We start from the raw sequence: 26,594 nt of genomic DNA on the forward strand, positions 1-26,594 counted from the left end.
GTTAGACTATGACCTTCTGAGGTCCCTTCCAGTTGTAATTTTCTATGATTCTAGGACTTCAAGAGCCATGCTGAGCCACTCTAAGGGACCTATTTTAGCTCTTCTGCATTTTCTCAAACCTGATCTTGGAAGAACCCTGCTTGCACCAAACATCTCAGTGAACTAGATGCTGAACTGATCTTGTACATGTTCTAGCTATTGGACTGCTACACATACAGTCAAAGAAGAATTAGAACTGTGCATCTCATGACTCCTCTTGACACAATTATTTGAATGATCTAGTGTTTTGATACCTAAAACTTCCTTGATACCTAAGGCTACCTTAGATTCTTAGGTCAGTCAAAGTGCTGATCCATAAGAATAAAATAACCCTTCATCTCTGATATACATTTGACCCAACCCATCAAATTAATATCTTCCCCAAACTGTATGCATTATCATGTCTTATATTTTTAGAGGGTTCTAAGTTTCTTTATGGACAGAACTCATGTGTAACAAACATAGCCATTTTTTTCTTTCAGCAATTGTCTGAGAGGCTTAGACTCTGCATATTTCTTTGATATACACAAATAGGGATTGCAGTACTAGCTGTTGCAGAAGCATATTTCATAAGGTCTGAGGTGGCTTCAGCTAAGTAATCCAGATAGATCAAACTCATTCAGATAGACAGGGCTGCTACTTGGAGTTCCTTCCATACCTTCCGGCAGCATTACTTCCTGAACTGTTTATAATCAAGATGAAAAATAAGAATGAGCTAACATTATGCCAAAAGCTTGTCAGAATATATCCTCAGGGAAAGCTCTTTTTGGATTGGACATCTGTTCTCCTGCATAACTTCCATTTATGCTAGCAGGATTTGCATGTGATTATGCAGAAGGAAAATAGGCCACCTTTATTGTAAGTATTACAAGAACCTATAAGTACATAATGCTTTCCTTCAGTTTGAACATGTCTCTATATCTAGGTAAGGCTGGCAGGCTACCTATAATGATAATGAACACAAAACCATTCAATAGAATTAAATCCATGCTATTTATTTTGACACTGTTGATCCCAATCCTTTGGTGTTTTGCTGAGACTCACTCCTTTACAAGGGTTACCCTAGTTAAGTTGAGGGTTTGGTTTTTTTTATTGAAAGTTAAGATTTTCTTCAAAATTGGAAAAAGTGATGTACTGTCTGTGACTCAGAAAACTAATAAATAACATTGTCTTCTACTCCACAGCTAAAGTCATGCGACTATTATAAGCAAGAAGCAACAGGTATTTAATTTACACGTCTTTGCTAAACTTCCAGTGTCTCACACTGATCTAGCAAGTGATCCTGCCCCATAAAAGGAAGGAACAAGTAGCCTGTCACACACTCCATAGGCAAGGAGTATGGACCATATCCATGTCTTAATATTGTTCAGAAGCTGAACCATAAGTATGGTGTGGGCCATACCCATGTTCTAGTACTGCTCAGTAGCTGAACTTATGTGAACATGAAATAATGAACTATTTAGAGTTTTATTTCTTCTCACAACCATATGCAAGAGGGAAGAGTTAGCTGAAAAGGACAAATAGGAACGGTTTACAAAAACAACCTGTGCCCAAAGTGCACATATCTACCTACCTAAAATGCTTACCCATTCTGTAATACCACTGCACCTCATAATATTTAATATATTTATGTTTGTTATACACCTGTGTGTTAGGTAAGTGCTATTATCTCCATTTTACAAATGACAAAGTGAAGTCCAGAGAAACTGACTTGCCCCAAGGTCACACAATAAGTCTGTAGCAGAGGGATGTGGGAATTAATTACAGGTCACGAAAATTCTAGACTAGCACCCTAATCACTGTGCTACTCTTACAGTTCTAACAGCAACCTGAGGTTAGAAATCCTCAAGTCCTCTGACCCTCAAGCTTTGGACTGGATTGGTACAGCTGCTACTCAGCCTTTCCCCCTGTCAGTTGTTCCACTCATTGCCCTAACTTGTACTGTGGCTGGTTCCAAAGGTAGAGGGTTTCCCTGGCCTACTACACCAAGCATGCATGTGAGTTAAAGATTAAGAGGGATCCTGTTCAACCTCTTCATGCTTTACAAACTATAACAGGTAGTCAAGCGCATGGAGGAGGTGGAAATTAAGCTTCTCTATGGAAATAAGTGAATGGCCCCAGAGTGAGGAGACAAAACAGGACTTCTTGGATCACAAGTCATTCTCAGAGCTATTTCTGAGGTGGTGAAAGAATATGTCACCCTTTACTCAGGACAGATTTATAAAGTTACAGTCTTATTCCTTGCTTCCTGTTATATCCCTTCCAATCTCAATTCCTAATCTATGCTATATCTATATATATATAGACTGGAAGCTCCGTCGGGTATTCCTATAGGATATTCATCTTGACAGTTTCAAGGGTATGCAGGAAAATGCATTATAAATAGCTTAACTGGAAATTCTATTTGATCCAACCCTAATTGTCATTCCTGGCTTTATGACAAGGAAGCTGCTGGCCCAGTGTATTTTATTATGGTTTTTGGTTTTCATTCTGAATCATATTTAATAATATACTAAAGCTATAACATTTTGTTTGTCTCTCTTCAGTATTTAAACATGTTTCTTCATATTAAAATAAGTTACAATGGTTTCCTGTATACAAAAACAAAAATTGTAAGAATTGCATATATGCTTGTTTTTCAGGTGGGGAAAACACACTAAAATATAGAATTTGTAAACATTTTTATTTAAAGGTTTTATTTGGGGTTGTTTTTGTGGGGTGGGGATTATTTGGTGGCAGGCTTTTTTTGTTGTTGTTTAGTTTTTTCCTGTTCTGATGTAAATTACTCATCCTCAGGCAAAACAAAACCCAATCCAAAATGAAACAAAAGCCTTACAGAGAACAAATATATTAATGAAAGAACTGATTCTGTGAAAGGAAAGGTTAGTACTTGTCATATTCTGGAGCATCTCAACTTTACTACTGAGATGGGGCCACATTCCTTGCTGAAGTAAGGCTGTTGAGAACAGCGTACACCAGTAGTAGTGTAAAACTGCTTCATAGTAGTGTCCTCCATGCATCAGAGAGCCAGAACAGGTCAAGGTTTATTTTGTGCAAGAGACAGTCTAGAATAATACTTTTTTATTATAAATTAAATTGTTTAATTTGCAGGAAAAACTAATAGTATGTTATACTCAAGGAAATGCACTTTCAAGATATATATTACCAAAATTCCCTCTATCATTAAGCAATAAGCTTTATTCTTAAGAGTAGATTCAGTCAGTTTTGTTGGAGAGTCAATAAGTATTATTATCAATTAAGTGCAAATATGGAATTTCACAGTATTCCTTTCAGTAGAGTAATATTTTGAAGTAGAAATGCATTGGAATTAGGAACAATAGATGCCAGAACATTGTTAGACTTTGAGAATTGTTAGAATTAGAGAATATGTTAATAACAAATGCTTGAACTCTTATGTTTGCAAAAAGGTTGATGAATTCAAAAGTTGCAGAACATTAGTAACTGTACAGTTGTTGACACCATTGATAGTTTTGATTTACACTTGGACAACTGCTTTCAGCATGAATTTGAGTGACAATCCAACAATATGAACAGATTTTGATATTCTTATCTTATAGCCTTATTGCTGTGGGAGCAAGGGAAACTAATTGAAAACTTGATTGTGTGGTGGTTTGAAACTACAACCAAAGTATTACCTGTTGGCACTGAATTTATGATCCAGATACCTTGTTCATGGTGGGAGACTCATCCTCAGACTGACTACAATATTTCCATTCAATAATAGGCAAATTTATTGATACACAGTGATAACAAAAGAAAAACAATACACACAATCAAGTAATTCTTAATAAATAAATATATCTACCAAATCCTAGGACTGTCATCAGAGTCAAACTATGTCTGGCCAGGATGCAAGCTCCAGTCTGAAGCTCTTTCTTAGGTGTCAGATGTCAGCATGACATGTCAGCAATCTGAAGGTGGGATGCCGAGGCCCACCCCCCTACCCCCAGCGGGGTGGATGAGATGGGCTGGTCGCATGACCTCGGTCCATGGTGGCCTTGAGGACCCTTCCTGGGGTTCAGGGATGGGGATAGGGACCCCTCTCAGGGAGGAGGAGGAGGAACCTGGGTGGGACAGGGAGGGACAAAAAGGAAGAGAAGGAGGGACACTTTATTACTCTCAAGTCTCTGCTTTTGTATTCTCCTTCCCCCTTGATGACTCCTGGCTCTTCAGCCCATCGTGGTGGATGGGTCGGTCTTGACCTGGAAGGGTGTGGGCAGTGGGGTCCCGCAGGGTTCGGTCCTTGGACCGATACTCTTTAATGTCTTCATCAGCGACTTAGACGAGGGAGTGAAATGTACTCTGTCCAAGTTTGCAGATGACACAAAGCTATGGGGAGAAGTGGACACGCCGGAGGGCAGGGAACAGCTGCAAGCAGACCTGGATAGGTTGGACAAGTGGGCAGAAAACAACAGGATGCAGTTCAACAAGGAGAAATGCAAAGTGCTGCACCTAGGGAGGAAAAATGTCCAGCACACCTACAGCCTAGGGAATGACCTGCTGGGTGGCACAGAGGTGGAAAGGGATCTTGGAGTCCTAGTGGACTCCAAGATGAACATGAGCCGGCAGTGTGACGAAGCCATCAGAAAAGCCAATGGCACTTTATCGTGCATCAGCAGATGCATGACAAATAGGTCCAGGGAGGTGATACTTCCCCTCTATAGGGCGTTGGTCAGACCGCAGTTGGAGTACTGCGTGCAATTCTGGGCACCACACTTCAAGAAGGATGCGGATAACCTGGAGAGGGTACAGCGAAGGGCAACTCGTATGGTCAAGGGCCTGCAGACCAAGCCCTACGAGGAGAGACTAGAGAAACTGGACCTTTTCAGCCTCCGCAAGAGAAGGTTGAGAGGCGACCTTGTGGCTGCCTATAAGTTCATCACGGGGGCACAGAAGGGAATTGGTGAGGATTTATTCACCAAGGCGCCCCCGGGGGTTACAAGAAACAATGGCCACAAGCTAGCAGAGAGCAGATTCAGACTGGACATTAGGAAGAACTTCTTCACAGTTCGAGTGGCCAAGGTCTGGAACGGGCTCCCAAGGGAGGTGGTGCTCTCCCCTACCCTGGGGGTCTTCAAGAGGAGGTTAGACGAGTATCTAGCTGGGGTCATTTAGACCCAGCACTCTTTCCTGCTTATGCAGGGGGTCGGACTTGATGATCTATTGAGGTCCCTTCCGACCCTAACATCTATGAATCTATGAATCTATGGCTATCTCTGGTTGGTTTTGTCTCTGTGGTCACACGTCCATGTAGCCTTCTGGACCGTCTCCTAATTTGGTCTGTCCCCCCAAAACCAGGACTCAGGCCCACCTCTGCTCTCGGGCCTTGTAGCTGGTGTCATTTATCTTGTGTTATAGGCCGGTATGGTATATACTTCCTTGGTTCCCAAGCTGTTTTCTAGACTGTGTGTCCTTGTTGTGCTCCCTCAGTTCTCAGGCTGTGTCCATCTGTTGGCCTTGTCATGCTAGACAGCCTGTCTGCTCCCAGGGCTGTGATACACTTTGAGTGTGAGACCCAAGCTCTTAGAAATCAATTAACCCCTGCTGCCCATCTTGAACCCTTATAGTGATTACATCTATACCTATAAGCCAGTTCCCAAAAAAGCAAACCTTTAAATGCCATTTTCAAGCCAACATTACCATTCACCATTGGTCAGTCACCATTATTTGCCACCTGATGTCTTTGCTCAAACTTGTTTATGCTTGTCAACAAGTTAGGATACATTATCTAGAATTAATTCATTTCTCTTTCTATCCTTTCCTAGAATCCAATTTTTCCCTGGAGTTCAGAAATCCTTGCACTTGTGTAATACAAAAAGTGTTGAAAGCATATTTATGAATTTTTGTATTTAGATAAAAGCAGCCTTCCCAATTAAGTATTACTAATAGCATAATCAAAGGAAACATTACCATTTATGCTGCTCTTGACATTCTATCTAAACTATTTACATACAAAATAAAAGCTATTAGCCATTAAAAACAACAGAAAGTAAAAATTTTAATTGTAATGATGCACTTGACTTCATTAATTGAGAGGATAATGTGGTAAATATATATACACATCTGTAAGAGAATCTAACAGTTTTATAGCAAGTACAATTAATCTTACTAAGTATTTCACTGGGTACTTTTACTAAGTCTTAATAGTGCTTATTGCAAAATTATGATTAAAGTATAACCACTGTGTATTAAGATGCAACTCCTCACTTTTGGATAATCTTGCTTCAAGTTAACTGATATTATTGTGCTTTTGTGAATTATTCCTGTGAGAATAGTAGAAGGCAATGACAATTTTTGTATTTGGTATAATGAAAAGTGGCATGGGTAGAAACCTTTTTCACTTTATCTGCCCAAATCAGCATTTTCCAGTTATGGCAACCATCTCCGGCATTTATGTACAGCTTAAGATGCCATATCCCATACAGTGTGGACATACAAGTGTCCTCACAGCCATTGAGTGTGCACAGTAATCTATACACTGGGTGAGCAGGTACATGGTTCCTTCTGAATGTACACTGAATGAATATAAGTAATGAAATTCTACCCAGCAAAAAACTGTGACTTGAGGGAGACAGAGAAAGAGAGCCCTTAACTATGTTAGCATCAGCTGTATAGTTAGGACTCTTGCCCAAGAAATAGGAGCTACAAGTTCTGGGTCCCCCTTTCCGCAGAATAGGTTTGAACCTGCATCTGTCTGAGTTTCTGGTGCAGTGCTCTAGACAACAAATTAGGTCTTATACAGTCTCAGCCCTCCTTTTGAGGTGCCATCCTGGATAGCACAATAGGGATTTGTGTGTGTATGATATGTTCAGTGGCTATGTGGATGCCTGTGTCCCCATTGCATGGGAAAAGAAATGCAAACTATGTGTAAGTGCCAAACATGGCAGTTGCGTGTCTTGAAAGCTGCTATTTGGGCATGTAAAAAGAAATGGGATTCTGTTCTGTGAGTGATTAATTCATTCCTTGCTCCAGTTTAAACCAAAGTAATTGCATTTGTTCATTGAAAGTTATATCAGCATAAAGCTTGAGTAACACAGTGATAAATCAAGCATTGCATATGCATCACAAGACACTGCATGTTACAAATTCTGTAAGTGTTCTCTACACTTCACAAGGCAGTTACAATAAATTGGTTTTCTTCAGAAATGTGCAGTTTATCTTCCTAATATTGTAGTTTTGAGCAAAAGAAAACTTTGCAGATTCAAAAATAGAAAATATGACTAGCAACAATTTAGTTACAATGGAGAAAAACATGGAAGACTAATCTTAAAATATTTATTTTTCTTGGCAGTTTGGACTATAGTGTCAAATCACTGTTTTAAAAATCAGTGTACCACACCTTTTTTACTTGACCCTTCAAATTATAGTTGAGAATATGTTAGTGTAACCATGGCTTGTCCAACATACGGCCCGCGAGCCTCCATGTAGCCTGCCAAGCCATTTTCTGAGGCCCAAGGTGCTGCAATGGGAAACAAAAGTAAACACAGTTTACTTTCATTCCCACCCCTTGTCCCTCCCCCAGCCCCTCAGCAGCTTCCTAATAGCTGCTGAAGGGCTGGGGGAGGGACAAGGTTCTCACATGCAGCCCGCAGCGAGCAGTGCCCCACAGCAGGACCCAGGCACACACACGCTCCCTGGTGCCCAGACAACTTGCCAGGCATCCTTGAAAGCAGGCAGAGGTGGCGGCGCGGGGCCGGGGCTCAGCGGCAGAGTGGCGTGGGGCAGAGGCAGGAGCAGGGGGCATTGCGGGCACATGCGGCTGCCGGGGCAGTGAGTCGGGCAGTGGCAGAGCAGAGGGCACCTTTCCTGCACATCCCAGGGAGGCTGCGGCTGGGAGGACAAGTAGGAGCCCGGACTGGGGCTCCCACGCATGGCAGTGGCTCTCCCCACCCTGCTCCGCTCCGTACCCAGTTGAGCCGCAAGTCTCGCTCGCAGCCTCTCGGATGCACTGAGGAGCCCCCACTCCCTCCTCCCTCCCCGCCCACCCCCTGCAAGGCAGCGAGTGGCGGAGGCTGCAAAGCACCATGCAGGTGTCTCCCGCTGAGACACATCCCTCTACCTTTGATTAGTTTCCACTCTGGCTGCTATCTTTTCCACATTTGATCTGTCAACTTGCATTATGATTCCTTTCATTACGCATTATGCGAAAGTGTTTATTTTAGTCAAGTGTTTGGTATTATTTCATTGTTGCTTTTATATTGTTTTTATTTTAGATTTTAAATCACATTTCCAGGCCCATTTTATTGTCACTTCCTGCAACTTCATTGGTGTCAAATGTCATGTGACATCACTTCCTGATGTGATACCGCTTCCTGTGAAGTCTTTGAATATGGCTCGCCGGCTCACTGGGTGATAAAAAGTTCATGATCTGGCCCCACATTCAAAAAGGTTGGACACCCCTGGTGTAACCCTTCTGCTGAGCACCTGTCAGCAGCTACAAGGGCTGGGTTCAATTTTGGGGTACTAAATATATTTTACCAGGAGGCTTGAGCCCCCACCAAGACTACCTGGGAAACACTAAATGAATCACTAGGGTGTCCAATAAAACCAGCAACTCTTCCCTCACGAGCACTGTAAATGCTAAATCCAAGTTTATTACAAAGAGTAAAAAAAAGCTAAATTAAACACTAACTATAATTTTAAAGCACTATAAACTACAAAACAAAGTCTATAGGTGGCACCCTCTTGAGGAGGCTTTACCCATACCCAGGCAGTCTGGGACTTGGGGCTCCGCACCAGGTAGTTCTGGGAGCCTGCACAGCTATACCTGCCCTTCAGCAATGGGCTGGAGAGAGGGGGCTGCAACAGAGATTCCTTTGAGCTGCTTCATGGGTTTACTGCACTGTAGGGAGCTGCTAGAGAGCATAGGTCCTTATGCATTGCAGGGGCCTCTCATTGCTCCCTGTGAAGCTGTAGTACTGATCTCCACTGCCATGTGGTTGCTTTGAAGGCTTAACTGCAGCTTTTGTCATCATACCACACCCCCCAAAGTTTCTAGTCCTAATCCCAGCTCTGCTGTGGTAGGAAACTGCAAGAGCACTCAAAGAAAAGCCAGTCAAACAGAAAAAGAGTCTGAACTGCACCCCTAACCAACCATGCTGCTTGGTCATGACACAGACCTATGAAAGCAACAACATGTGCCAGGCCCAAAATGTGCCAGGCCCAAGCCAGGCACAGACATGCAGCAAATGTACAGCAGGGCTCAGCAATACAGCTATGCACAACAGCTATAAAATAATAAAAGGGGGACTCAGGCCTATCTGGCATCAGGGCTTGACCATGCAACAAAAGAGCACCAGGACTGCAGCCTGGACATTTAGACTCAGCTACCCTGCTATGCTAACACCCAACAGCTATGAAACAACAAAAGGGGGGCCAGGCCCACCTTGGCTTGGGCCTGATCTACAACTAGCGCCCAACCACACCACTTGGTTGGGGCAGAAACTGCAAAAGGGACAAAAGAAGGCCCAGGCCTATTTTGCTGGGCCTGGACTGGGCAGCAAAAAGCTGGCCAGGGCTATACACTGATAAACAAGTGCCAGGGCTTCACCCGGGCCCAAATCTGCCAGCCGAACGTATGACTGGGGCTCTGCCCTACACAGGTGGGCTGAAGTGCAACACCTGTGAAACAGCAAAAAGGGCCCTGATCAATGGCTGTAGCCTGGACATTTAGTTTCAACTGTACTGCTATGCTGAGACACTACAATCCCCAACACAGGAGCCAGTGACTGTCAGGACTCTGTTCCCTGGGCAGTCTGCATTAGGGAATAATACACTCATGGCATCATCCCACTCAAGGCCTGCACAGCCAGTAACGTCTAGGACCCTGTTGCTGGTCAGACTGCACTAGGGCATAATATACTCATGGTACCACCCCACTCAAGGCCTGCATGGCCAAAACTGCCTGGAAGACATGCAGCTGGGGCTCAGTGAAACAGCTATGCTGAACCCAAAAGAAATTGCAACAGCAACTAGAACATGCCAGACTCTCAGTCCTGGCCCAGAGCATACCAGCAAAATTGCCAGGCTTCAGCCTTCACTAGTTTGCTGCAGGGATTGATTCCTTCCCCCTCCCTTCCCCCCCCCCCCCCCCCCAGCATCATCCCACTCAAAACTGAGAAGAAACAAAAGGGGAGAGAACAGGGGTCTCAAGCCCCGAGACAGACTTTTTTCCCCCCTGTAAATGAGGCTCTCCCTTCACATAGCTTCAGTTTACTTCTCCAGTGAAAGGGGGTGGGTGGGGAAAGAGACCCCCCACCATGGGGAGCAGGCTTTCTGGCTCCCAATTCAGCTTTCATGCTTTTGTATCCTCAGGAGAGGGAAAAAAAAGAGAGAGAGAGAGACCCAGCCCAGGTGGCCTGAACCTTTAATAACTTTCCTGACATCACTACAGGGTCCCAGTCAGAAGCAGCATCGTTTGACCACTGCCAGTCAATTCAAAATGGGCAGTATCACCAAACTGATTCCACAGATCCCTTGAAGGGAAACTTAAGACAATGGCCTGGACACAATGAGGGGGAGGGGATATGATCCTCTTCCAGTCCCAGAAAAGGCACAATATATAGCACAAACACAATTCACAGCGATGTGAAACCAGAACACACCCCACTACACACAACCCCAAGTGTGTGTGGGTGTTACATTAGTTTGTTATCTTATCCCAATGAACACATCTTGCTATTTTTAATGTGGACATTGGGAAGAAGGAAAGGAATGCAGCAATATGGGGTCTGCATTCATTTCTAACTACCCACCCACAAATGATAGTGCACAGCCTTAGCTTCTCTTCTGGAAATGTTACTGGCTCGACAAGGTGCAGAGCCTGTAGAAAGTAACAGTAGCAACAGACCATGTACTCTTGTATGAGTTTTATATTAGGTTCAATATAAGGACTCCTGTTCTTACAGTACCTGTTGAAAGTGGCCCGAGAACAATAATTGAAGGAAATAGGGGCAAGGCTTTTTAACTCTTTCAAAATGCTATCTTCTTCTCTATAACCTACCTTACCCCCATCAGCATAATATTAAATATAATATTTAATATAATGTTCATGCTCCTGAAGAACTCATGCATGTTGACTCACTCACAGAACAAAGTATTGTTACTGGAATTGAAACATTACCTCAGTAGGAGAATTTTTTCATGGAGTTTGCTATGGATTTCTCTGGGCTGACTTCAGCATTTTTTAAATGAGCTATATAGTATCCAGTGCTGAAAGAACATTTTCAATTTCAAGAAATAATACTTGGTTGCTAGAAAGAACATAGTCAATTTTTTTTGGAAGTCACACATTAAATGTGAAGAATAGTTGGGTGTTTCTTGAATTATTATATTTGACTTAATAAGTGGTTATGTATATATGAGACTATTTTGTTACTACTGCTAAGTTGATCAAGAAATATTTTATCTAAACCTCTGGTGTGCTTTATATAACCCTGTGATTCACATCTAACTGGTACTGTTCTTTGTTTTAATTGTAGCATCATTCAGAAACTCCCAGCCCATCCATTTTACCCCCATCTGCCTTACCGCTGGATTTACTAAACAATGCCGTTGCTGGATTTAGTACCGTAGAAGAACTCATCCGATATCTTGAACCAGATAGATGGCAGCTGGATTTGGAAGACCTATACAGACCAACATGGCAGCTTCTTGGAAAGGCATATATTCAGGGAAGAAAATCCAGAGGTAAATCACCCTTCTACAACTATTGTTCTTGCAGCTCTGTGTAGATGACTCTTTCCTTGTTGACAAAATCACTTTGAGCAACCTAGGCAACAGCTTATGAATAAGGCATTGAGAATGATAACATTCTGATGAAGTTTGTCAAGTTCAAATATTCTTGCATTTTTGTTGTTATCTGGATGAAGGAAAGAAACTGCAAATGTCCCCACCCAAACACATGATATCTTTGTGTCCCTGTGTAACATACAGGAGGTAAAGGTATTTTAAGCTTTGACTTGGTCAATGCCAGGGCAATTTTATGTGCAAAAGCAAAATGAGTTTAGGAGACCCTTACTCCAGGCTCAAGTGCTTTAAAAAAATTGAAGTTTCCAAATACAGAACTCAGACTGAAGTTCCTCTTCTTCAGAACAAGGAAGAGGCTTTGATAGAGCTCTTATCTCATAGGAACCACTGTTCCTAAACCTGTCTCTTTGATTTGCTTGTCAGTTGGCATGTTTGATTATGGTTGCAGAGTGTCTTTTGTATCTCTTTCTGAGCCACCATTTAGTATTTTTACATTATTTCTCTCTCAGTTACTCTTTAACTGAGAGAATGAAGTAGCTTATGATGAAAGGGACTGTAACACTGAATATCTTTACTCTGAGTGTGATTATGCTGAATTCCCAGATGAAATGGAGAGGCATGTGTTGATCAGGGGATGCGAGTTTCAAGGGGAACAGGAAAAGTTCTTATATATTCTAAATGTGTGTGGCAGATTAGGTTTTTATCCTCAAGAGGCTGAATACATGACCAGAAGCAAAGATTCCTGACAACCTTCCAATAGCACTGAAGCAGATACGAACTTGGCAGGTTGAGGGCATGGTACAGAGGTTTACTTCTATGACTGACAAAGGAATGCTTTAGAATTGCATTTCCTGTACTGGTTATGGCAAGCCTGAATGAAGATCATAAAATTATTGCCCGACTATTCAAAGTATTTTCAAATTCGTTATTCACTTTCATAACACTACTAATGCTGAGTATATACATAGAATGCTAACTTTGACATTGTAACTATAGAGAATGGTTTTATCCTCATATGGTTATACAGCATACAATCTGTATCTTGGAGGTACTAGACTATAAAAACAGAAGGCAAGGAGAAAGCATATAATGGGAATATGTTTCTGCCTAATGTTTTGGATGACTTCTTTCTGTCTCCAGGTACAAGCAGCATGCATATAACTGGAGAATGTATTTAGACAGAGAAATCTGTCTTGCAACAAGCATACAAGGACTAGTTAAAAAACTGATCCATACTGTTTTCCAAATAAGCCTGATGTGGCTGCTCACAAACTGCATGCTGGAGAACTCAGTCGTAGCTTGTACTTCTCTAATGTGCCCTGGCCTTTAAGGTCTCTACCAAACATTCAGGTAAAGGTGCGATAGGATCTGATGCGTGATCCAGATAGTCGCACTTCCAGATATGGCACACAGGAGGCGTGATTGTGGGATGGAGCATCAGAGCCCATCTTGCCTTATTGCAGGTGCAAAGGGAGCCCAGGATCAAATCATGATCCAGACTCCCCCTGCACCACCAAGTAGCAAGCTTACTGTATACTCCATCAGCTGTGGGCTCCCAGCCTTGGGGGTGCATAGTGTGCCCTTGGAGCTGGGAGCCTGGATCAGCTGACAGGACTTCCAGTCAGGGGAGCACATGGTGCACCCCCGCAGCAGGGAGCCCCATCAGCTGACAGGGCTTCCAACCATAGGGGTATATCTGGCCACACATTCAATTTATGGTGTGATAGAAACCAGCCACAAAGTTATTCCACATGTTGTGCAGAACTTTCTCGCTTAGTCCTTGTTTTATGATGCCATTAATTGCTTAAATTGTAACCTGGTCACATGTTAAAGACATGATTAACTGGTTAATCACATCTTAAGTATAAACTTGTGGCAGAGGGCTAATGATTCTTAATTTTCTTCTGTGATTGCACAGGTCCATTCTTACCAAATGGCACAATCGAGCATTAGTATATTCGTATATAATTGATAGTTCTCAGTGCACAAATAGTGCAAGTTTATTTTTGGTTAATGTGGTTAGTTCATGATCATCTGGATCACATCTTCAGAGCGTGCAGTGAATTTTATGACATCAGAAGCTAGTTAGAGCAGATTATGTCAATATTCCTCTTCCAGGCTATCCGATGAAACAATTATGCCCATGTCTATGAACATGCTAAGATGGGCAGAGCTATCTGATGGTAGAATAAATCAAAAGACGACATGCTCTTCTAACATGTGACATTTGCGCATTTTCAGTCAAATCTCCTCCAGATGCTGCCCATTATTTCACATTTATGGATTCCCTGGGTGCATCTACACATGTGCTTTAATGTGCAGTGGCCTATTTTATGGGGCAAAAAGCATCATGTAAAAAATCATGCTATTACTCTAATGGGCAGTAAAATAGGCTGCACATTAAGTGTCACTTAAAAACCAGGCGCATTTGTTACTGTGCATCAAGGCAGCCTAATGTGCATTTCTTCACATTGGAGGTACTAAATTTACTGCACATTAGAAAAAGCACCTTACTGCATATGTAGACACAGCAGTGTTGAATAGCACTGAATCTTGTTGAATAGCATCCAGACAATATTCCCTCCTCTGCCACCACATAGCGTGAAAATGAAGATATATGTAAGTGTAACTGAAATATTATAGAATATTATAGTGAATAGAATCCTATATTGGAAAACGTAAACTAGATTATAATTCAATCAGCAAGGAAGGGGAGGAGGTGAAACCTTTTCATAACTCAGATTTAGTTCTTTGACAGCTGATCCCTGGATCAGAGCCTAAAAATCTACCCTTCTAGCCATGCCTTTATTGCTACAGCTATGCACACACTAGCTAAGTCAAGACCTGGACAGGAGATACTTTGTCTTTAAAAGCTTTTAGCTATGAGCCCTATCTTTCAAATTTCATTTAGCACTTTCCTAATTAAAGAGTTTCACCATTTGCCAAATGCATTACCATTTTAAGCATACAGTAAGTGGGGGGAAAGCAATGTATATTTGTGGAACCTTACATAAACTGAAATGCAGGTGTTGGATAACATCTATATAGACAAAAGCAACTCCCTTCGAGACAGAGATCTTCCAAAGAAACTATCAGAGTAAATCTTTAAAGACTTCTAATTAGACACTGAAATAGATTTTCCACTGAATAAACATATCAAGAGTATTGCCACATTCATCTTAAAAAGGACCACCCTCAGACTGCATTACTGAGTGTGTAATGTAATAGCCTATGGCAGAAAATGTGTCCCATTGAGATTACTCAGTATAAATGTTAGGCACAGTGAATATCAAGAAAACCTAAACTACTTTTTGTTGTTGTTGTTGAGGTAGAATATTCTATTAAATTAAAAATCTATTGTAAGGAACAATATAGAAAAATCCCTAAAATGCTTATTAGTTAACTAAAATATGTTACATACTTCAGATTTTTTAATAGGTCCAATCATCTTTTGGTTTTTTTGTTTTTTCATTTTAATTTAGAAGCCAAACTTATGTTTTTGGATTTAGGACAAAATTGTAGTCTCTGTTAAATTAATATAAATCTGGAGCAACTCTGTTTAAAGCAATGGAATGGTTCTATATAGATAAGTACAAAATGCAGTCCTCTATTCCTGAACTTTTGATTATGTACATGAAAAAATAAAAATTGCATTGCAATTCCAATAAATGACCCCAAATCATTCAAATAGCATAAAGGGACCATAAGTGACCAGCAGGACTTAACATAAGGTAATCAATCGTTTGTATATCTAGGAAGCTGCCAGACCCAATGCTTTTACTTCTTGTTCTTCTTTGTGCAAAGGACAGGAGAAGCCTGGCTGGAACTACATTATGCCAATCCTTTATTGTTATGGAGTATGCTGCGTATATGGCAGCATCTCTAGACAATATGGTCCCTGGAAATCACAGCTGCCTCAATTACATAACCCCCTCCCAAACCCATCCTCCTAGTACCAAGTCAGGAGATAATCTGACTCGATAACTCTGTTAACAGCAGAAAGCAGCTGGGGAAAAGTTCTGCAAGACAGACCTCTGTGTGGCGAAGTGGGTTTCACTCAGGCTAGCTGTCGCTGGCCTCCCACCTGCCTCGGGGCACGCTGCCCACCTGTCTCGCCCGCCATGCCTTGTTGGAAGTTAATAAGTTGTTAAATAAAGCGGGAGGCTGCCCATTTTCTTTGCACCCCAATATTGGGGGGGGGATGTCCGTGGCTCCGTACCACCCCTACACCGCAGACCAAGCCTCGCAAATGGCATCTCACGCAATTGGTTGGACTGTCACCTTCACCCTATTACCTGTGGCCCCCAACCATGGGGACCTTCAGCTTACATAAGCCCTGGCCTGGTCTTAGGCCCAGTCAGGACCCTGAGCTCCCTCGCTCATTATGGGCATCCCTCGTGGGGCGACCCTGGCCCTTTGACACTTAGGTCATGGCCCCAACATGGACCAGTTGAGTCCCTCGGTGGGGTCTTCCCCTCCTGCCTGCATTATTGGGGGTTCCCCTTATCCCCAGCTCAGGTGCTCCAGGGAGTGTGCCTGGCCCTCTGGGGTCTCTTCCCTACTGGCTCAGGTGCTTCCCCAGAGCTTACCTGGCCTCTACTCCTTCCTTTGATCTTACAAAGCACACACCATGACTGGTGTTCCAGCGTCTCACGGGGCCTCTCACTCCCCTGCTAGAGCAGCAGCTCATTGTGCTCAGCCTTAGATATTACTTCTACCCACCAGAAGGTGAGAGCTGGGGTTAAGGCACCCCTACTCGCCTTTCACCAGGGTGGTAACTGGCCTGGCATTTCCTGGGGGCTCCCAGGCCACTGAGAGCCCTACTAGGCCACCCACTCCCAGCAGAGTGCAGCTTTAGATCATGCCCAGGACCAGGAGCCTCCTGTCCATCCCCTACAGCTCCTCCCTTACCTCCAGGATGATACCAGAAGCCTCCCAAGCTTCTCCACATCCTTATGAAGTGCAGTGCCCAGAATTGGATGCAGTACTCCATCTGTTGTCTCATCAAGGCCTAGTAGAGTGAGAGGATGACAGCCTTAGCCCTGCTCAAGATGACTCGGCAGATGCATGCTAGCTCCTGATTAGCTCTGCCAGCTAAGGCATCACATTGGTGGCTCATGTTCATTTTGTGGTCTGTTACAGCACCCAGGTTTCATTCAGTTGTGGTGCTGGCAAGCGTAGCACTGCTGAGCCTGTCAGTGCATTACAGATTTTTTCTCCCCAGATGGAGCACTTTACATTTCTTCGTATTAAACATCATTTGGTTGAGATCCGCCCACCTCACAAGCCTGTCTAGTTTGGCCTGTGTTGTCAACCTGTCCTCGAGAGTGACCACACTCCCCCATAGTTTGGTCTTGTCAGCAAACTTTGTCAGTTCACTTTTAATACCTGAATCCAAATAATTGATGAACATGTTGAAAAGCACTGGTCTGAGTACTGAACACTGAGGGACACCACTAGTCACCTTCTGCCATGTTGACTCAGTTCTGTCAATCAAAACTCTCTGGGTCCTACCAGAGAGGATGAAAGGAATTTATTATATTTAAAGTGCATATGCTAATGAAGACACACTTTTTAAATAAAATTTAATTTAGATCAGCCATCAGCTAAATATTCTTTTTCTTTCTCTTTCTGTATTTTATTTCAGTAGTGCTCATTTATAATGTTCATTCATAATTTTCTATTGAAAAAAAATCTACATTCTTTCTGAAGTAGTGCTAGGAAAAAACTTTTGACTGTTGGATCAAACATGATAAATGAGTAGAAGCCAAGTTGAAAGAGTGTTTAAATTTTCACATTATAACAGGTATTGTAGCTTAGTTCACTTGGGAAATCCACATAACCTTTTATTGTGGTTAAGTAAACATTTTTAAGGGAATATATACATTCTCTCATCTAGCTTTGTGCCCACAACATGTTAAAATACATTTTGGACAGAAAGATACTCTGTAGGGGAAAAAAAGACCTTAATTCATACACTTCAAAGCAGCAATTACATAAGCACTGGACAAATCTGCCATTATTAATGGAAGTGCATTACATAAGAAATTAGATAGGGTGAGCGTAGACAGTTCAGTATGAGAATGTGATATCCCTTGGTTAACTGTAAGGCATGAAACTGTACATGCAGTTTTTCAACACTATAAAAAATGATTATTAAAGAACTCTTAAAATAGATTGAGCTGCAAGCTTTGGATATGGGTTCAAATTCAAAATTATTCCAAAATGCAAATGTCCTTTGATCTCAGGTTTTGTTTAAGGCTCATCTCCAAACATTGACCAAAATGATGATAACTGAATTTTCATTGTAAACTTTTCCCCCATTATACGACTGCAATGGCATAATAATAGTGGTATATTCCTCTGTTGCTGCCATCATGCAGGGGGTTATAAAACAGAATGAATTCTTTCTCTTTGCTCAATTCCTCACCAGAACCTCCTCTGGTTTACATTTGACCTTGCTAGGTGAAGTAGGTGATGCCTTTGGCACCAGTACCTATTTTAGAGAAGATTTTTTTCATAGCTTCACAGGATAGAGAACAAATCATGCTAGAGAACTGGTAGGAAGTCCAAGCACTGACCTTCAGCCCTTTGTTATAAGTCAGATGTTCCTGAAGTCCACAGCCTCTTAGCTGTACCTGGTTCCTCCAATTCCAGCAGAAATCTACTGTCAGAATTGTGAGCAGAGCTAGATCTGTTGCATTTTAGTTTCCCCACTACCTGCAGAGGAGTTCTTTGTTCCCAGCACCTAAAAGCAGTAGAAGAAAGAAATCAGGGTGTATTTTAATTTTCAACACAATCAATTTAGTCTGGAGAAGAGAAGATTGAGGGAGGATTTGGTAACAGTCTTCAAATACCTGAAGGGCGATTACAGAGGGACTAGAGATTTGTTGCTTAGTCCTCTGTGGCCATAGAAGACAGAAGCAATGGCTTCAGGCATCCATAAAGGAAATTTAGGTAGAAGACTGGAGAAACTTTATGATTATGACAATGGTTGAACATTGGTACAGGCTACATAAATAATTTGTAGAAGCTCCATCCTTCAACATTTTCAAGAGCAGGTGAGCCAGATACTTAGACCCTTGTTGCACATTAATTTTGGGTGGCTCCTAGAGCTCTTAACCCCTAGATTGTCCTCATGTTAACACCTTTAATTGGTTTAAAACACTTATTATGCATCTGAAAATTAACTACTTCAGGGTAGGATTATCTCTTCATCTGCATAATCCAGTTTCTGTTCTATTAAGGTGTGGACACTCCCCACAGATGTGCCACCCAAATTGAAGGTGAGGCTGCAAGCCAGCACTAAGCCAATCAACATTTGTGTGGCTTACAGTGTAATGTGTAACAAGGCCTTTAGCTAGGGTGGCATATTCAGGAATAATCCTGCCTTGAGCAGGGGGCTGAATTATGATTTTGTGAGGTTCCTTCCAGCCCTACTTTCTTATGATCACTTGTGGGTGAAGTCGCCTCTGTAAAATGACTGAACTCTGCTAGCAGAGCTTGCCTCTAGACTTCAGAGGCATGCTCCTTCTTGCTTTCTTCGTAGGCCCGTTTCTCTTTTATAAACAATGGTGGTCTAATGTAAAACACATAAACAGTCTTGGGAGCATGGATCAGAACCCTAGAAGACTTCCACTATCAGGGAAGTGTAATATCCATTAAGCTACAGACCAGTGTGCCTCTTGCTTCTTAATTTACTTTTGGCCCCATCATTCTTGCACTCCTGACTTCCTAGGGACTCATTTGATCCACCATATACACCTGGTAGCTAAAGTAGTTTCCCTAGGTTCAAATGCCCTCTGGGTGAGACAGGCCCAAAAGCAGCAGGTAATCAACGCATGCATTTTTCTTCTGTTTCTTTCATTTTATTTGTTAGGTGTTTAATTAGAAAAAGCAATCTTACTCTGTGGTTATTTTCTTCCTTTTTTTCCTTTCTGGGTCATTAGATATGCTTGTTAGGGATTTTTATGTGAATACCAGCTGTTAAAGTGGATTTTATTTATAGTGTAGAGTCTTTGGGGGGGGGGGGGGCTGATTTTGACCAGGTTTCTGTCCAAGGTTCTTTGAAAAGGGTTGGGTTTAAAGGTCAGTGTGAGTTTGTTTGAGATTTTTATTTCAGTATTCCCAACAGCCAGGTTGGCCTAGGGTTTTACATAGAGGAAAATACAATGCTGGGAACTAACCAGTGAAAAAAAAAGGAGACACCACTATGAACTGGACATTCCTTTTACTCTTTGGGGGCCTGTTCAAATATCACAGGTTGTAATAGCCTGCTTTTCTGCCAGAAGCCAAACTGCAGAGCTGTTCATCACAGCTATGCTAATAAAAACATTTTCATTGTTCCCCTAAACCAGTCCCAATTTCTTCAAGAATGGCATTTTTCCCTTTCAAGGCCCATTATTTCTTGTCCGTGAAATTAGAGGAACCAGAAGAATACTTCCCTATTTCTGGAATTTTGATAAGCTCCTCAGCTTTTGGCATGGTATTACTATACATTGGAAACTATTTAGAGCAGAGGTTCCCAACCCCGGTATTGGGCCACAAAGGGGTGGCTGCTGGTTCGTAGGAGGGCTGGCTGCCAGAGTGGAAGTCTGGAAGTGATCAGCAGCCAACCCTTTTTTATACTTTTTATTCTTAGTATACTGAGTATAAAAAAGGGTTGGCTGCCGGTGCGCAGTATGCCAGTCAGTTCCAGTCTACAGCATGCTGGTCCATGGTCACTTCTGGTCCATGGTCTAAAAAGGCTGAGAACCACTGATTTAAAGGGAAATTGTAAAGGTCTGTGTTTGATGGAGATGGATTGCCATCTTTTACCTAATTTACCCAATTAAACCCCAGAGTCACACTTTAACAGGTTGAAAAGTGTGATTCAAACAAGAATATTTTTTAGCTCTACCTTAGTGGCTAAGGGTATATTTACACTGAAACAGCTGCCAAAGAGCATGCACCCACATCTATTCTCACACCAAACCTGGAAATGCAGCAGCCTCAGGTCTTGAGATTTGTCTCCAGTGTGTTTGACGGGTAGTGGCAGTGGCATCCCTGGAGTGTCTTCATTGCTGCATTCCTAGACTTGGCATGTGTAAGGGGAGCAAGTGGTGGAGCCATGCTCTTCAGTGAAAGTGCTGAGAGCACTGGGGATGAATGTACACATACCCGAAGGTGCTAGAGGAAGAGAAGCAGAGATTCAAAAACAGCTGAAAATAGATTTGAGTGCTAGCAGATTGACATGTAAAAACTGACTGAACAGCAAAGGGACAAAGAATATAATTATTTTTATTCAAATGTATTGTACATAAGACTTTCACTGGTGCCAGTAATACTTTCTGTCTCTTCCTCCATTACTGGCCCATAGCATAGTCTTCCCTTTGGCTAGAAAAAATGTTGTTTTCCTTTTAAATTGAATTCAGCATTAACATAAATTATAGAGAAAAAATTGTGTGTTTTGAACAAGTAGTGCAAACTCAAAAGAATTGCTTTAAGGTATGCAAAATTCTTAACCACATGACAAGGGTTTTTGGGGGAGTGGGTTTTGCCAATTCTTAATTCCTGATGCAGTAGAATAATAATTCCTCCAAGTCTGTTTCCATGCACTGAAGTTCAGTTTATGGGGAAAACCCTGTCTGGATACTGGAATTTGACATAGGAGGTATCCATTAGAGCTGGGGAGGGAAGGAATCCTTCTTTGCTACCCACACCTAAGCAACAGAGTGGGAATGTGGCCACTTTTGAGACCAGTAAGGCTGGTGCAGTACACCTGCCTTCTTTTGCACCATCTTTCTCCCTAGGTAGGAAATAATTTATGAATCTGCATATGTCGTCTGTAGAAGCATAGAAGGAACCCAGATTGAAATGAGCTTCATAGCACTGATGGGTATGGGTTCTATGCAGAAGATACTGACATCTTGCCACCGCTGACATATAATGAAACTGTATCATGCTGACTTCAGTGATTGTAGAGGGGCTTGGTTGGAATTGTCTTAAGGAAGGGTTCACATAAAACGAATGTCTTAAACACACAGGAATTCTCCTGTATTTACTTGATGGAATTTGATAGACAAAATATAAAATCATTTCTGTTTATTTGCTATTCAGTGGTAGACCTGAACCTTCTAAAGGAGGAGGTACGACTGTACAGCTGCACTCCTCGCAACTTCTCAGTGTCGCTAAGGGAGGAGCTAAAGCGAACTGATACCATCTTTTGGCCACTGTGTCTACTGGTTAAACGTTGTGGTGGAAACTGTGCCTGCTGTCAGCATAATTGCAATGACTGCCAATGCGTCCCAACAAAAGTCACCAAAAAATACCATGAGGTATGTTCTTCATTATGTGTTTTTTACATTTGAGACAAGAAAAAAACAAACTCATTAAAACAGGGGTCAGCAACCTACAGCCCGTGGGCCAGATCTATGAGCCCTACTGGTGACCAACTTTGGACCTTAACTGTGTCATTCTGGGCTGCAACTACAAAAAAATGTTTCCTGACCACTGCACTGAATGACCAATCTTTAATGTCAATGTTAACAGTCAACATTAACACGCAACAGAATGCAGTTCCCGGGGCTTTGCTAGTGTGACTATACATTCAATCATCTGAAGAAAGCTCTCCCTTGCACCAAGAGTAAATAAAGAGAGTCGATATAGTCATGTGTCACCCTATTTATGGCTTATGAAGAAAATACACCACGTTTACTCTTATCTTGTGCCCCAAAATAAGACTTGTACCTTGATTTGTGAAGACAGTATGAAGAAAAAAAGATTTTTCCAGAATCTTGCCACAACATGAGCTCACTATGGCTGCATACTGGCCATGGAGAAGGAGTGGAGTCCACTCCTCAGCATCACTTACCCTCTTCCTGCAGCTCAATAGTTAGAGGTTTAACCTTCTCACTGCTGCTGCTGAAATGGAGTCCGGCACAACCCCTGCAGCCATTCCAGCATCCCTATGCCTCCATTCCAGCACAGACATCAGTTTCCTCAATTAAGACATACATCCTGATTTTGGAGAGTTACATTTTGGGACAGGGTGGGGAGGGAGCATGGGATATGCAAGTAAATGTGATAAATGCTTCTGACTTTCAAAAATACATGTTCAACTGATTTTTTTGGGATATTCTAGTGGAAGAAAAGGGGCTTGATACATATGTGGTATTATAGACTGCAGAAACTTATATTTGAATTATTTATTTAACCTGAGCAAAGGAGGTGCTATTCTGTTTCTCATAACAAGAGTGAATGGGAATGATGACTGTTCAGGCTCAACTCAACAGGTCAATTGACCAATCTGAAATTTCACAATTTGCAGGGTGGAGAGGAGGAGATGAAGACTGGGGAAGGATGAGGAGAGGAGGAAGGGACTTTTGTTTCTTTGCTTATTTTGGTGGTGGGGTTGAGGGGCACAGTATTTATTTATTTATTGATTCCTCCCAACCTCTAATGCCTGGAAAGCTTTTCCAGTGTCTGACATTATTTATAACCTAAATATATCAGTTTAATATCTGTGAGTATACCCACAGGAATGGGTTCTGTGACCCAATGTGCCCTTCATATTTTTTACAATCATATTGTAATCGTATTGTAAAATATGATATGATTTTACAATCAAGCACAAAGAATTGATATGCCTAATACTGACTTACTAACAGTAAAGGAAGTGGTATATGTCACATAGTGACATTGATTAATTTCCAGCTATCACAAGGTGAAGCATCTATATTGTTCTGTTAGCAAATAAATGTATAGGTTATATAATATCCTGACACTGTGCAAATTCACAAGTGTCAGTAAACCGTCTAAGATTTTTTAAAAATTGAAAACATGTTCTTATAAATTGTACATAATTGAAAATTGAAAGCCAAAGATATTTTAACCAGAACCATAATTTACTGTCAAGTCAGATAATATATTTGGTGCTCAAAAAAAAATAAAAAAATCCAAGCAATCCCAACTACAAACAAGGTTGTTTTGACCAAGGTAAATGCCTGCATATAATGTCTTAAGAAAGTTTGTAGTGGGCTTGAAGTTAAGCCAAAAAAACCCAAACCAAAACAAAAAAAACTAATGAATGGAATAAATGAGGAAACTCAGCTGTGGAGTGATTGAGTTTCTTTTGGTGGTTTTCCTGTCTTCCAATTTACTACTACTGTATATCAGACTCAAAACCATTTAATGATTTATTTAAAGGATTGGCTTGTATTGTCCTCTTTCAGGTTCTTCAACTGAAGCCCAGGAGCGGCATAAAGGGATTGCATAAATCATTGACAGATGTACCCCTGGAACACCATGAGGAGTGTGACTGTGTGTGTAAAGGGAATACTGAAGGATAAATGTGACTAAATGTGCTTGTTTCTTCCAGAGCACATTCAATCAATGGCTAATTCTGTTATGGGGCTTGTGCATTATCTCCTATATAATCTCAGTTGTATGCTTTGGGAATCTTCCATCTTCAGGATTTACAGTGAGTTCTAAAAAGAGGAAAATTCAAACTGGGATTATATGTTGTATAACAGCTCTGACTGGAGGCCCAGTCAAAGGATGGGAGAAAGGCATCAATAAGGGATTTAAAAGATATATATATGTTGTCTCTTTCAGTTGTCTCGACATTACATGGATTTTATATTTAGGAGTATAAAAATTAGAATTCTCACATCGTGAAGACTTGACCCTGATGGCTGTCTTACTTCTACAGCTTTAGTTACACCTGGCTTACAGTTGACAACATCTGGAATCTGTCTTTCTGTACTCAACTACTCCCATGTGCTCTAAATCAGAGTGTTCTGTGTCTTACCAACATGGTTTAAAACAAATTGCCTTGTTCTGAATTAAACTTAATTTGTCTAATACTAGAAAAGACTATTTTTCCATACTCTTAGAACTCCTGCCTTTAAAAAAAAGCTGACTGGACAATAAGTGTGAGCTAAGAAGGAGAACACTAAAAAGAACAATGGCTTTATTCTCACTACTATGGCCTACAATTTTTGTTTGTATTTTTTATTGTGTACATTTTTATACTCTCTTTTTGACAGTATATTTGCTTTTCTAAACTTGTTAAATATATCTATTTTTACCAAAGGTATTTAATATTCTTTTTTATTACAACCTAGATCAACTATTTTTTAGTTTTGTAAGATGTTAAAGCAGAGATATACAGTTGGAGGATCGGAGATGTGGTTACTATGGCAAAGGAGCATCTATTTCTACATTGTATGTTGTTAGACAGTGGAACAAATCTGGAAAACAGTGGAAACAGAGGAATGACAAATAGAAAAATGATCGGTGGGGATTAAACTTTAAGCTTGTTCGTTACATGAGATGGAAAATGTTGGAATCGAACATTACTATAAATGGTTTCCTCAGTAGCTTTCAAAATTGATCTCTATATTCTGAACTTTTTATAAAATATATACATACATACACATGTATATGTATGTACATATATATATATATATCAGGCTAAGTTAAACCCATTCCAGCTTCTTTGGTCATTTAATTTCTTTGATAAGGAAGATCTACAACATCATGAGAAGAGAAGTTCAGTTGCTTATCGCCTTCATGATACAGTATGTTCGTGGAAAGGCAGCCATGTTAAAGGCTCCAAGTATATGGTTTTTCACTGAGAGTTTGTTCAATTAAAATTAGCTGACTCCCAAGATTTAACTCTCTTCAGTCTAGTTCAAAGAACTATGTTTTGGTTTTTATGTACAGTATATCCTTTAGCCAGTACACGTATCAAACTCTATGCCAATTGGGAAAAAAAACAAACAGTAAAGTATTTTGCTTGTAAAATGCTTTAACATTATGCTTAGTTTATTTTTTGACTGTTGGATATACAGATTGTAATGAATCACCAAATAAAGTAATAATGCTAATTTTGGGAGAAAAAAAAGTCTATGTGCACTTATATGTTAGTACCTTGTATGCATTAAATATACCAAAATAAGAAAGGAAACAATGCCAGTGCTGTTTTTGCCTGGATGAAAATGTTAGAAAAATATAAGTCTTTTATATAGCAAATGTTAATGAGTGAAATCTACTATGTTAATAAGTAACTTCAATTCACACATTTCTTAACTTTTGAGTCTTTGTGTACAGACAAGGTTCTTTGGGTAAATGTCATATCTTTTATTAAACCAACTTAATACTTGGAAAAATTGTTCTTTGCAAGCTTTTAGGCACAAACACCCTTCTTCAGGCACTGGGAGAGTCTGCTGTTGTTTTGTGTTCTCCTAGATGGACTAGAAGCCAATATGCAAAATGTAGATCTGTGAAAATGCAAAAGTGTGGCAGTGAGAATCAGAAGCCATGGGAGACAATAGGTGTGAGACAGGTAGGTGGAGGGAGGAAAATGGGGGAATGTTGACCTGATGATCAAATATAGCCAGTAAAATGTATAGAGGTTACCTGGGGTTATTGGATGGCAGGCAGGTTACAATGTGCCATAAATCCAATGTCTATATTTAGTCTGTGATTTTTTGTATCCAGTAGATTTATAAAGTGAAGTTTGTATGCTTGTCTACAAAAGGTGTTTTGTTAATTTCCTTTGAGGATTAGAACTGAGAGACTGGAGAAAGAGTGGTTGTCTTGTGAGAAGTGTGCACCACAGGTAATTGGATATATATGTCTTTGATAAATTTTTGGTGTGCGTTCATTCTGGTACACAGTTTTTAGTTTCTCCTACATATTTTTCATCAGCGCATACAGTGCACTGGATAGGATGTATTACATTTTTGGAGGTGCAGGTGTAAGATCCATGAATGATGATGTTTCTGTTGTGGGGTATAGTT

At 41.1% G+C, this 26,594-nt stretch overlaps 1 protein-coding gene across 1 annotated transcript in view; it reads left to right on the forward strand.

Moving 5' to 3' along the window:
- The window catches only part of PDGFC (platelet derived growth factor C), a 229,557-nt gene extending 203,861 nt beyond the window's left edge, over positions 1-25,696 (forward strand). The window contains exons 4-6 of the mRNA XM_014593535.3: positions 11,541-11,748; positions 21,907-22,124; positions 24,021-25,696. Coding sequence (XP_014449021.1) covers positions 11,541-11,748; positions 21,907-22,124; positions 24,021-24,137 — 543 coding nt within the window. The 3' untranslated portion in view covers positions 24,138-25,696. The remainder of the gene's footprint in view (positions 1-11,540; positions 11,749-21,906; positions 22,125-24,020) is intronic.
- Positions 25,697-26,594: the final 898 nt, after the last annotated feature.

This window comes from Alligator mississippiensis, chromosome 2 (genome assembly GCF_030867095.1).
Source record: "Alligator mississippiensis isolate rAllMis1 chromosome 2, rAllMis1, whole genome shotgun sequence".
In the NCBI taxonomy this organism is placed as follows: Eukaryota; Metazoa; Chordata; order Crocodylia; family Alligatoridae; genus Alligator; species Alligator mississippiensis.